This window comes from Panthera leo, chromosome A3 (assembly GCF_018350215.1).
Source record: "Panthera leo isolate Ple1 chromosome A3, P.leo_Ple1_pat1.1, whole genome shotgun sequence".
Taxonomy (NCBI): domain Eukaryota; kingdom Metazoa; phylum Chordata; class Mammalia; order Carnivora; family Felidae; genus Panthera; species Panthera leo.
The window spans coordinates 100,261,214-100,274,224 of record NC_056681.1 but is presented as its reverse complement, the minus strand read 5'-3'; the positions used below and the strand labels follow the sequence as shown (position 1 = coordinate 100,274,224).

Here is a 13,011-nt window from a genome sequence, read left to right as displayed (position 1 = left end):
TCAGAGCCAGCGCGGGCAGCACATAAATGAATGGGCCTGGCCACGTGCCTGGAAGACTCTGTTTACAAAAGCAGGTGTCCTGCTCCTGCTTGTGTTCTGTAGTTTGACACTCTCAAAACTGTAGGAGGTGCGCCCCATGGTGTTCCCACCACACACTCATCACCCCCACCCCACCCCTTGTTCTCATTGTGTGATGTTGTCACCATGCGGGCACCCATTCACATTCATCCTCCCTCCAATGCCTAAATTCCGTGAGGACGCGGGTAGGGTGTTCTCAGCACCCAGCATGCAAGAGGTGCTCAGGAAACCCCTGCGGAGTAGACGGACCCAGGCTGAGATGAGGGAGGCACTGAGGTGGGAGGGCCACGTTGGACCTGTAACCAGGGGCGAAGACAGGAAGGGACTTTATGAGGGAAAAGTGGCTCTTAACATCAGGACGTGGGGATGAAGGATGATTATTTTTATTTTCCAAAATCTCTCTTTTTTTAGATCTTTATTTTTGAGAGATAGCGACAGCAGCAGGGGAGGGGCAGAGAGAGAGGGAGACACAGAAGCGTAAGCAGGCTCCAGGCACTGAGCTGTCAACACAGAGCCCGATACGGGGCTCAAACCCACGAACCATGAGATCACGACCCGAGCCGAAGTCAGACACTCAACCACTTAGCCACCCAGGCATCCCTCTTTTCCAAAATCTCAATAACATTATAAACGATGCTAACTTGTATAATTACGTACACGTGTACTTTATTTGTAATGTTTTGCAGATTTTGGTTAACGCATTGCACGTAGATCAGGACTAGACTAAAGAGCTGGGGTCATGACTGGGAAGCAGGGAGCCTGGTCCAGGGAAGGACGGACCGCAGGTTAGGTGAGAAGGAAAAGGGTGACTGACAGGACCCATTTCCCTTGGGAGGTGTGAAATCTCTGTCCCTTCCTCTGGGCCTTGTAAGTTGGGAGGAGGTGGCCAGGACGGCTGAGGCTCATTTCCCAGCCCAGCAGCCTGCCAGAAGCCGCTCTTTGGCTCTGGGTCTGCTTCTGAAAACTCTGACCCGGGCACTGGGGCATGCTAATTTTCACTGCAGTATTTATTTAGATACAAGAGAAAGGAAGGGCCTCAGGTTTGGGTTGGCGAGGGGAGCTCCCTTTGCTCCAGGGCTTCTGTTTGGATTGGCTGGTGCCTGCCAGACTGGCCTGCTTGCCTTCCCAGCTGTGGGGTTTGCTTATGCTAGAGGATGTCTCAAATTTACGAGACTCAAATCTGAGGCCCATCCTGGGGTTTTGCCCACAGGTCTGGGCAGTTTCTCCCTGGAGAAGCTAAAGAAATAAGACCTTGAAAGTCAGCTCAGTCTCTATGACGTGCCCTGGACAGACCCTCATGAGAATTCTCAGAGTTCAGGTCTCCTTGGAAACATGGATGTGGGGGCAGAGAGGGGAATGTTTGAACTCCTTGGAGCGCAGAAAGACTGCCTCCTTGCTAAGTGCTTTTAGGACTGCCATTTAGAATTTCAGGGTTTTGCTCCTTGCTTCCCTGACCTGGAGGAAACTTTCAGCTTAGCTGAAAATTTGGGGTGAGGTGGGGTGGATGGGGACAGGATCTTTTGTCTACTTCTAGACTCTCTGGAGCCACCTTTCTGGTTCAGCTTCATAAATGTGGGCAACATAAAGAGACTAGACTTGGAGGAATTTGTTACCCCCAAGCTGTTACCTGCTATAATTGAGGGAAACTTGGGTGGGACGGGTCTGACCAAGTCCATTTGGGACCAAGTCCATTTGGGTGGGAAGGGTCTGACCAAGACTGATTTGGGCTGCTCAGGGGGCCTGCAGAATGGCTGGGGCAGCTGCCTTCATACATTTCTCTTTTAAAATAGCTTTTGGGTTCATCATTTAGGAAGCCCAGTAGTTAACATAAGGTAAGATAAAGGGCAGTATAAAGCTCAGTGAGCCCTCCACTAGAGTCAGCTTTGTGGGAAGTGGTGTTCTGTCAGGAGGACATGACCAGTGGCGTATTGGTAAGGGGGAAAAAAGTGTGGATGGTGGCTATCTTTTAAGGAGTAAGATTACTTGTGGTCTTTATTCTGTTCTCTGAGTTTTCTGCCCCACAATGAGCATATCACTTGGGCAGTACTTGTTGCTTTTCTTAAAAATAGTTGGAGATCTTAAAAAAAAAAAAAAAAGAATAGGAGTAATACACACGCATTGTTGCAGGAACAGGACTAAGATGTGTAGAGGTAAAGATGTACTCTGTGCCTTACTTTTCCCATGTGCCCTGTACCTGCGGAGTCCATAGGGACAGCTGGGTAGGGATCCAAGAAACCTTTCCCTTGTACGTATAAATACATAAAGAATTGTGTTGGGTTTTAAACCGCCTCATCCTGTCACCTTATTTGGCACCTGGATTTTCTTTTTCTTCTCCTTTTTTTTTTTTTTTTTTACTTGAATATTAAGGATGAGTATTTAACTCCGTTTTTTTCATCACTGCATAGTATTCCATAGTGTATATCATGGTTTACATACCCATGCCGCTTCTGTGGAGCAGCCCAAGTTATTTCATGTTTGTCCGCTGTGAGCACTGCTGCTTAAACATACGTGTTTATATAACCTGACATTGGCACTTTTTTCCTTCTGAAATGCCAAAAGGAAAGGAGTTTTAAACGTTCTTAAATCTGTTGTCAGATTGCTTTCCCAAAAGACTATGGCAATTTAAATTTCTTTTTAATGTTTTAAGTGCAACAGAATGTTTTCAGAAGGCATTGAACTGGGACTCAAAACTCTGTGTTCCAGAGATTGGGTGAGATAGTTCTAAAACCTAGGATTGATGTTTAAAACAACCTATTCTCATGTGCCTGGGGCAGGGGGCAGTGCGGGGAATCCCAGAGGTCTGCTAGGTCCTTTCAAGCCAGGGGTTTCACAGCTCCATGCAGACATGCTGTCATCAGATGTGTTCATTTCTTTCCCTAGACCATTTTTCAGAGGACTTCAAGACTCTGGAAAGGCCATACCTCTCTGAAGAAGACAAAGGTTACTGAACAGGGGCCTGGGACCTCATCTGTCACTTGCATCTCTGAGCCCAGAGCGGGGATCAGGGCCACACTGGGCTAGTAGCTATTTCTCAAAGATTTCTAGAGTTTCAGGGGTGCCTGGGTGGCTCAGTCGGTTGAGCGTCTGACTTCAGCTCAGGTCATGATCTCGTGGTTCATGAGTTCGAGCCCTGTGTCAGGCTCTGTGCTGACAGCATAGAGCCTGGAGTCTGCTTTGAGTTCTGTGTCTCCCTCTCTCTGCTCCTCCCCACTCATGCTCTGTCTCCCTCTCTCCTTCAAGAATAAATAAACATTAAAAAAAATTTTTTTTTAAGTTTCTTTCTTAAAAAAAGGGACCAATTCCCCTTTCATTTGGTTGAATAAAACAGGAGATGGACGGAACCCATATGCAGACCAGGCTGAGGAGAGCCCTGGGAACAGTAGTGATGATGCTGAAGTTGTCACCGACCTCCCCCCTTTGCTCTGCTCTGCCCCCAGGTGTGCCGGCATGTGAAGAATGGGGACATCCTCCTGCTGAACCGACAGCCCACCCTGCACAGACCCTCCATCCAGGCACACCACGCCCGCATCCTGCCCGAAGAGAAAGTCCTGCGGCTCCATTATGCCAACTGCAAGGCGTATAACGCCGACTTTGATGGAGACGAGATGAATGCCCACTTCCCCCAGAGTGAACTGGGCCGGGCTGAGGCCTACGTCCTGGCCTGTACAGATCAGCAGTACCTTGTTCCCAAGGTAGGTCTGACCTTGAGGCGGTTCCATGGTCATCGCTGACACAACTTGGCATTTCAGGTCTGGGCTCTTTGTCTTCTGGTGTCAGTGGGTAGCTCTAGGGCAGAGGCCTATGGAATAGAGGGTCCTGGCTTCTTCCAGGTGGGGTTTTCAACCCTGTAGTTGCTTAGAGGGTATTAACTATTAGCTCTGTAAGAGGTCTTTTCTTCCAGACTTATGTTTGCATTGTACAAGTTATTAGCCTTCAGCAAGCATTAGCATCCTAACTATGATGGTCCTTATGATCCCCAGATGACTTTGATCCTTTGAGTTCTGACAAGCATGAGTTTTTAGAGACAGCTTAACCCAAGGGCCCAGATGAGATCCCTCTAGCCCATGAAGGTGTCTCCCCTTTGAATCCCTGACTTCTATCACTGAGGTTGGTCCTTAAAAGCAGAGCCACGTAGGGGCACCTGGGTGGCTCAGTCAGTTGAGCGTCCAACTCTTGATTTTGGCTCACGTCATGATCTCATAGTCGTGGGATCGAGCCCCGCATCGGGCTCCACGCTGAGCATGGAGCCTGCTTGCGATTCTCTCCCTCTTTCTCGGCCCCTCTCCCCGACTAGTACTCTCTCTCAAAATAAATAAACGAACATTTAAAAACATTTTTAAAGCAGCGCCATGTGGTCATGGCTGTCCAGTGGGGTACAAGAGAAGGATTCAGTTTCCTTCCTCCTTGCCCGGCCAGCTGACCCATTCCATTAAGTGGCAGGGGCCTGAGTCAGTGAGTGTTCATGAGAGCAAGAGGGTGGGGAAAGAGCCAGGCTGAAGGAAAGAGAGCAGAGTATGTTCCAGACTCCATTTACCCCTCACCACCCATCCTGGGGCCTGACGCCTTTTAAATTATCAGCAGTTTGTGTCACAGTGATTCACAATTCTACGTCGTTCAGTTGGATTGTGGTGGAGTATGAAAGAATCAGTAGTAATAGTAACATGGAATTATGGCTACCATTTGCCAAGCCCTTTTTCAATGGTAGACACTGTGCAAAGCACTTCAGAGGCTTCCCCTTTCACCCTTGGCACAGCCCTTAGAATAGGTGCTGTTAGTGTACACGTTTACATGAAGTGCTTGGACCAGCACACCGCTGAGAAGGCGGAGGAAGTTACAGGGAGCTCCCGGGTCCTCGGGGCTTTGCTTCTTTCCCCCTCTGGGGGTCTTGCCAACCTTCTGCAGGAGAAGACGTCTGCAGCCAGAGGAGCACGGGAGGCTGTTCGGAGACGTCCAGCATTGGTCAGTGCTTTCTCCACCTGGGAACATCTCTTCTCAGCAGTCATCTGCCACCCAGAGAATCTGGCAGTGGCCAGGGGCCCAGCATCCCAGCCTCCTGGCCATCAGACACGCTGGGATGGCTCCGTGCTGGACCCAGCTGTTTGAGTTTCACTCTCTTTCCCTTCTCTGCCTGCTGCAGCCAGCTGTTGATTAGTAAAGAGGCTAAAAGTGGAAAAGAGGAGCTAAAGGCCCACTGGGGTCCCTCAGAAGTTAGAATAATAAGTTGACTAACTTGAAATTTGGCTTTTTGTCTTTTCACTTAAATAACAGTTGTGACTGTCATTGTGTGACAACAAAAGCCACCACCTATTGAGCACTCCCTGTGCCTCAGGCACTGCTCTGAGTGACCTGCAAACATTCTCTTGTTTAGTCCTCAAAACAAGCTTAAGAAGTAGTGATTTTCAGATGAGGAAACACAAGTGAGCAGCTCGCCAGCCAGTGACGATGCCAAGACTCGAACCCAGCACCGTTGACTCCCAAGCTCAGGTGCTCGGCACCATGTGTTATTAGCCTCCCTTTACAGGCAAGGCTGGGGATGGAAGAGGTACTATGGCAGTAAGTGGATCCCAGGACTAAAGTGGTTCTCTGACTCTGGAGGCAGGGTCACATTTTACCACAGGGGACACTACCAGGGAGCAGCCAGACGGTTCTCTGTACATGTCCAGTGACCTCTGGACATTAGAGGAGTTGGAATAGGGGGTGCTTTGAAGTTCTCAGGCCAACGAACTTGAATGGTCTATACTTCATTTTCATTGAGTAAGATTATACAGAAGCTTCATGCTTACACTGCGTCCTTCAAAGGACTGACCTGTTTAAATCCAGATGTGCCTCATCACGTGCTCGCATGCCCACGAGTTGCAGGTCAGGAGACAGGCAGAACAGAGTACAGAGGTTGTGATTCTTGATAAATTTCAGTTAATCTGTAGTGTAAATGCCAAGAAATGGAATCCTTATTTTGCTAGCGGTTACAAAAATGCAGCATGTCTTGAACTACTTTGGTGGCAGAGTCCTAGGAGAGCAGGAGCTAGTTTTGTTAAACCAGAAAAGGCCTTTTTGGGGGAAGGGGGGGCAGTGAGAGGGCTAATTTTGCTTGGTGTGTCTTTATTTCCCTTGCTTCCATTTCCCTTTGTTCATTATTCCATGTCTTTGTTTCAGGTTCTCTTCCTTGATTAATCATAGGACCTGATTAAAGTACATTTCATTGTTGCTTGAATGTATTTAATGGAGTTGTGTTTCTTACTTAAGATAGGAGGTGAATGGAACTTCAGCTGTTTCTCTCCTAAGAAAACAGCTGAACTTTTGATTGATGTGTTTCTTTGTGGAGTTTTGTTTTTCTTCTCCTTGTTGTATTTTTTGAGGGCCAGTGCCTTGTGGAAAGTTTTTTTAACAAGGATTGAGCGTTTCCCCGACTCTGTCAACTTAGCCAGAAAATTTAGGTCACAGAATACCCTAATTCTCCAAGCATCCTGACCAAAGGCATTAATTGTAATGTCATTTTGCTGTGATATTAGATGGAATAGGATAGCTGACAATTATCTGGGTTTCTGATTTAGAGATGGTCTTTCTGATCCTAAGCAGGATTTGGGAAATCTAGAATTATAAGTAGGCCCTCAGTAAGTTGCTTTAATCAGCATTTCTCCCTACAATTCATGATTATTGCATTGAAAGCAATTTAGCCATTAAGGCAATTTTCTAGTCATGGAAAAATCTGGATGGAGAGAGGAGAAGGCACTGAATAGATCACATAACTTGTAATTATGTTCTTTAAAGGAAGAAAACAAAAGGAAAACTCTATATCTTCCCCAAAGACTTGCGGGATGAGGCAAATTGCGTAATACTGGTTTGGGTTTTTCCCCCAAGCAAAATAAGATCTTGTCTTTGGAACAAGATGCAGAGTATAAGTTTTTATTCATGTTCTTAACCCAGAGCCTTCGTAAGAAGGGCCGTGTGCACCATCTGACCTTGCCTTCTATCTACAGCAGCTATTCAGCCATCTATAATAATTGTCTTTGAGTTTATGTAGAGCCCATTGCCACAGTATTTAGGCTATTTGACAAGCATCCTTTTTATCCTTTGAATTAGTACATGTGGTTAAATTCCAGGCCCTTCTCCATGGCTGCATTCGTGAGTTCCTTTGGCCTTAGTTATGAAACCTTGCCATAATATTGGATAGTGTTTAACAAGCAATCAAATGATAACAATCTTTAGATCCAAGGCACAGATTTTTCTCAAGTTCCCATAAACATTAAAAAGTTTGCAAAAACCACCTCTTAAAAAATGTCAGTGGGCACAGCTATTTTTACTTTAGTGTGTCTTATGTTGCCATGAACACAGACCTACAGATAAGTTGCAGGAGACTAGGGATCAGAAAGTCTGAAAGATTTCAAATGAGATGAATGTACTGGGGCTTACATAATAGCCCTTGTTTGGGCATCTGGTAGACAACAGCCTTTATTAAAGGCCCACCATGAACATGTGCTACATTGTGAAGAGACACTTGTAAACGTACATTCTTTTCTTTTACAGTCATGCACATCAAGGCCCTCTCAACTCTCTTGAACCCCTACCCCTTAGAGAGAGCTGACTCTTAAGTCAGTAATGCTCAGGGCTCTGTAATAGTGCCCCTGAGAGATCGTTTCTGACCATCCCCCTACTTCTAATCTAAATGATGACCCATCTGTTATTTTTCTCCATGTTATTTAAAACCCTTTGTGGTAACGTATTTATCCAATCATTCGTTTACTATGTAGTTCTTCCTCACCGTAAAGGATCATGTCTGTTTGGCCCACTAGAGTGGATTGGAGGGCTAACCCACTGCCTGGGCATATAGTAGGCTCTCAATAAATATTTGTTGAATGGATCGCTGATTTAGAGGAGAGCCAGGCCAGAAATGTGTGAAAAAATACTAAAGCATAAAACCAAAATATAAAAGCAACAACACAGCAAAGTGCAAGCTAGACCAAATTTATGCAGAGATGCCAAAACTTTGCCTGAGTAACTAGAACCAGATGGGATTATGGACAGAAGGTGTGGGGAGCTGGACGAGTTTGGAGCTGTTTTGCTCTAGAACAGTCGGCAAATGGTCACGGTGGAAGCCGGTCGGGAAGGCCTGGTCATGTGCTTTGGGAGGCAGTTTGCTCTCCAGATGGGAGGCCCAAGCACCAGCCTAGGAAGGCTGTGGGGCAGGACAGTACAGGGGTATAAGGGAGGGCTGTTGCTAGTACATGGCTTCCAAGCAGATGATTAGGAATTAGAATGTGACTTCCTATTTGTCTTCTTACTGTTTTGGTTTGTAGGATGGCCAGCCCTTGGCGGGGTTGATTCAAGATCACATGGTTTCAGGTGCAAACATGACCACTCGAGGTTGCTTTTTCACTCGGGAGCAATATATGGAGTTGCTGTACCGAGGACTCACAGACAAAGTGGGGCGTGTGAAGCTCTTTCCTCCTGCCATCCTGAAGCCCTTTCCACTGTGGACGGGAAAGCAGGTAATTGGGAGAAAATCAAAAAAAGGAAACAGGCCACTCAAATAAAAGATTTCATTCTTGGTAGAGCCCAGGCCAGAAGTAGAGAAATGACAAATCAAATGGTATGGGACTTGAGGCATCTGGGCGTCTCAGTTGGTTAAGCTCCTGACTTCAGCTCGGGTCATGATCTCACGGTTTGTGAGTTCGAGCCCCACCTTGGGCTCTGTGCTGACAGTGTGGAGCCTGGAGCCTGCTCCGCGTTCTGTGTCTCCCTTTCTGCCCCTCTCCCGCTCATGCGCGCACGCTCTCTCACTCTTTCTCAAAAATAAATGAACATTAAAAAAAAATCGGTCTGGGACTGAACATGCAGTATCTTCAAGGTATGCCTGTGTGATCTGTATGATTTTCTCTTTGGTGGGGTTCCTGGGTTGTAATCCTTACAACCAACCTGTGATACAGAGACTGTTATTATCACCATTTATCAGATGAGGATACTGAGGCTTAGAGAACTTCAATTACATGCCCAGGTCTATAGGAGACAGAGTTGGAATTCAAACCCAGCACTTCCTAACCCCGAAGACATCACACCATGCTTACTGTCAAAGTAATAAAATAATGGTATATGTGCTAATCAAATAATGAAGTACAGCCAAGTTTGTGTTTCTACTATGTGCTGGGTCCCCAGGTTCAACCTTGAGGCCTGACTCCTAATCAGCTGTGTGATGTTGGCTTTGTGGGCCTCCTTTCTTCATCTATAATACAAAGGGTTCAGGTTGGTGATCTCTAAGGTCTCTTCTAGCTCAGCAATTCTTTTAAGTCTGTGGACCTACGACCCGGCTGGTTTTTGGTTGTTAAACCAACCTTGCATTCAGGGGTAACCCTTGTTTATCATGAGGTATTCCCCTGTCTCTATATATTTTTAATTAAGTTTGCTAAAATTTTGTTTAGCAGTTTTTTACATTTGTGTTTGTGAGGGATACAGACATAACCTTATTTTATTGCGTGTTGTTTCATTATACTTGGCAGATACTGTGTTTTTTACTAATTGGAGGTTTGTGGCAACGCTATATTCAAGCAATTTTGTATGCTATTTTCCACTTCATTTATTGGTGTCATTTTTCCAACAGCATTTGCTTATTATACTCCATGTCTCTGTGTCACATTTTGGTAATTCTCACAATATTTCAAACTGGTCCATTATTTATATTTGTTATGGTGATCAGTGATTAGTGATTATAACTTAAAGTTCAGGTGATGGTCAGCATTTTAAGCAATAAAGTACTTTTTAATTAAGGTATGTGAATTGGCTTTTTAGACATGATGCTATTGCACACTTTAAACTACGAGATAGTGTAAATGTAACTTCTGTATGCACTGGGAAACCAGAAACTCATTTGACTCACTTTATTGTTATATTTGCTTCATTGTGGTGGTCTGTAATTCAACCCACAATCCCAAAGATGTGTCTGTATTGATGTGTAGGGTTCTTGTAATATCTTTCCCTGTTTTTGGTGTCAGGGTAATGCAGTCTTCATAGAATGAGTTCAGAAATATTTTCTCCAGTTTTCTCTAAGTTTGTGTAGTACTGGTATTATTTTTTCTTAAATGTTTGGCAGAATTAACAATGACTCCATCTTGAACTGATTCTTTGTAGGAAGGTTTTTTAACTAAAATTTCTATTACATGTAGGGCTCTTCAAGTTATCTGTTCTTGAATGAGCTTCAGTACTGTGTTTATTTAAGGAATTTGTCATAAGTTGCTGAATTTATTACAAGCATAAATCAATTCATAATATTTGTTTACTATTCTATTTATAGAATCAGTAGGTGGGTCACTTCACTCATTTCTGATACTGGTGATTTGTATCTTTTTTTTTTTTTTTTTTTTTTTTCAAATAAACTCTACCCCCAGTGTGGGACTCAAACTCACTGAACTTGATCCTGAGGTCAAGAGTTATATTTAAAAATAAAAACCCCAGGGGCGCCTGGGTGGCTCAGTTAAGCATCCGACTTTGGCTCAGGTCATTATCTCACAGTTCATGAGTTCAAGCCCCCCGTCAGCCTCTATGCTGACAGCTCAGTGCCTGGAGACTGCTTTGGATTCTGTATCTCCCTCTCTCTCTGCCCCTTCCCTCACTCATGCTCTGTCTCTCTCTCAAAAATAAGTAAAAACATTAAAAAAAAAAAAAAAAAAAAGTTTCATGCTCTACAAACTGAACCAGCCAGGCGCCCTAATTTGTGTCATCTTTCTTTTTTCCTGATCAGTTTGCTTAGAGGTTTATTCGTTTTGCTGTCCAAGAACCAGTTTTCATTGACTTTCTGTATTTTTGTTTGCTATTTCATTGATTTCACTTTGATCTATATTATTCCCTTTCTTCTGTTTACTTTGGGTTTGATTTGCTCTTTTCTCATCATTTGAGGTTAAAGGTGAAATCATTTGATGGGGGCCTTTTTTCCTTTTTTTGTGTGTGTAGGCATTTAGATATAAATTTTCCCCTTAAATTCTGCTTAAGTAGCATCATATAAGTTACTATGTTGTATTTTCTTTCATTTCAAAATAGTTTCTAATTTTCCTTTTGGCTTCTTTTTGACTCATGAGTTAATTAGAAGTCCATTATTTAGTGTCCACATATTTAGAGATTTTCCAGATAATCTGTTATGTATTTCCAATCTGATTCCACTGTGGCAAGAGAAACATACATTGGGTGACTGGAATCCTTTTAAATTTATTGACATTTGTGTATGAGATTATGTTTACTATGGTGTATCTTGGTAAATATTCTGTGTACCCTTAAAAATAATGTATAATCTGGGACACCTGGGTAGCTAGTTGGTTAAGCGTCCAAATCTTGGTTTCACCCAGGTCATGATCTCATGGTTTGTGGATTCAGACCCTGTATCAGGCTCTATGCTGACAGCATGGAGCCTGTTTTGGATTCTCTCTCTCACCTCTCTCTGCTCCTTCTCTGCTGTCTCTCAAAATAAATAAATAAACATTAAAAAAAATAATCATCTATGATCTGCTCTTGAATTGTGTGCTCCAAAAATGTCAGTTAGGTTCAGTTAGTACATAGTTCAAGTCTGCTGTAGCTTTCCTGATCACTGTCCTTCATTGCCTGGTGTCCATTGTCTTGAAAACCACTGTTTCATATTCATGTCTGCTTTTATTGTTGTTTTTAGTGGAAGAGTCCTCAGGTCACTGTTGCCCTATCCTGGCCAGAAATGGAAGTCGGTTTAACAGAATGGATGGGGAATTTTGCAATTTAAGATTAAAATCCATAAGTATGGATAGTGTAGTTCAAGGAGCGGTATGCTTTTTCTATGAAAGCCAGATAGTGAATATTTTAGGCTTTGCAGGTCATACAGTCTCTGTTGCAAGTAGGGCAACAGCTCAGCTCTGCCATGGTAACTTGAAAGCAGCCATACACAACACGTAAATGAATGAGCATGGCTGTGATCTGATTAACTTTATTTACAAAGACAGGTAGTAGACCAGATTAGACCTATAGGCTATAGTTTGCTGACCCTTGGTATAGTTGCTATATGTATTTATCTACTTTATTATTTACATTGATATTATTTTTATTATTTTTATTTATATGTCTTTCTTTTGTAAGCCATCTCAAGTTATCTTGGAAGTGAGGGATTATATTTTAAGTCATTAAGTGTCCAGAATTCATTAGAATTTTGTGTAAACATAAGCAGTTTCAAAATAGAACTAAATAGTACACAAAGAATATATATCTAGAGCCATAAATACGTTGATTCCCTTCAATCTGGGAAGCCAGCCAAAGGAAATAATCTGAAATGTAGAAAAAGCTACTTGAAAAAAATAGTCCATTATACACCATGGTGTGCCATGGTGAAAAATTAGAAAAACCTGGATACTTAACATTGGCGCTCAGTAAATTGTGGAACATCCATTTGTTAAGATATTATGTAGTTGTTTAAAAGAGTGGTTTTAAAAGACCGTGTAGCAGGCTGGGTAGTTTTCTGACACGATGTTGGGAAAAGTAGACTACAGGATTCTATGCAGTCACATTTGCAACTGTATTAAGCATGTGTATGAGAAAACGTGTTGCATAAAAAGATCAAAATGATAGAATAATTTGGTTCATGTTAGGAATAATTTCTTTTTCATTTTATAATGTTTCTGAGCTAAGATTATTACCTTTTAACTAAAGAAAACTAGAAAGTAGGCCCCGGTTTTATTTGTGTCGCAGTTGAGATTTTTCAGTGTTTCTTGTGAGGTTCCAGTGGGCTGTTATTTCTTTGCAAATAGGTGTAAAAGAGGAGAGTGACTACCCTGCACCAGAATTTGTTAGTGGCTCAGTCTGATTCTGCAGAGAAAAGTCATGTTCAGAATCAGGAGATAAGGAGCTTAGCTTAGGCAGTTTATTTGTACTGCCTCAGAAAATGAAGTCTTAGGCTCTTTCTCCAGGGCATTTCATGCAGCCTCTTAAGTGCTT

The 13,011-nt window shown here is 43.4% G+C and overlaps 1 protein-coding gene across 3 annotated transcripts in view; it reads left to right on the top strand.

Annotated features, from left to right (window-relative positions):
* The window catches only part of POLR1A (RNA polymerase I subunit A), a 76,182-nt gene that overhangs the window by 25,519 nt on the left and 37,652 nt on the right, over positions 1–13,011 (top strand). For all 3 annotated transcript variants that reach the window (XM_042932907.1, XM_042932906.1, XM_042932908.1), the window contains 2 exons: positions 3,516–3,770; positions 8,373–8,564. In XM_042932907.1, coding sequence (XP_042788841.1) covers positions 3,516–3,770; positions 8,373–8,564 — 447 coding nt within the window. The remainder of the gene's footprint in view (positions 1–3,515; positions 3,771–8,372; positions 8,565–13,011) is intronic.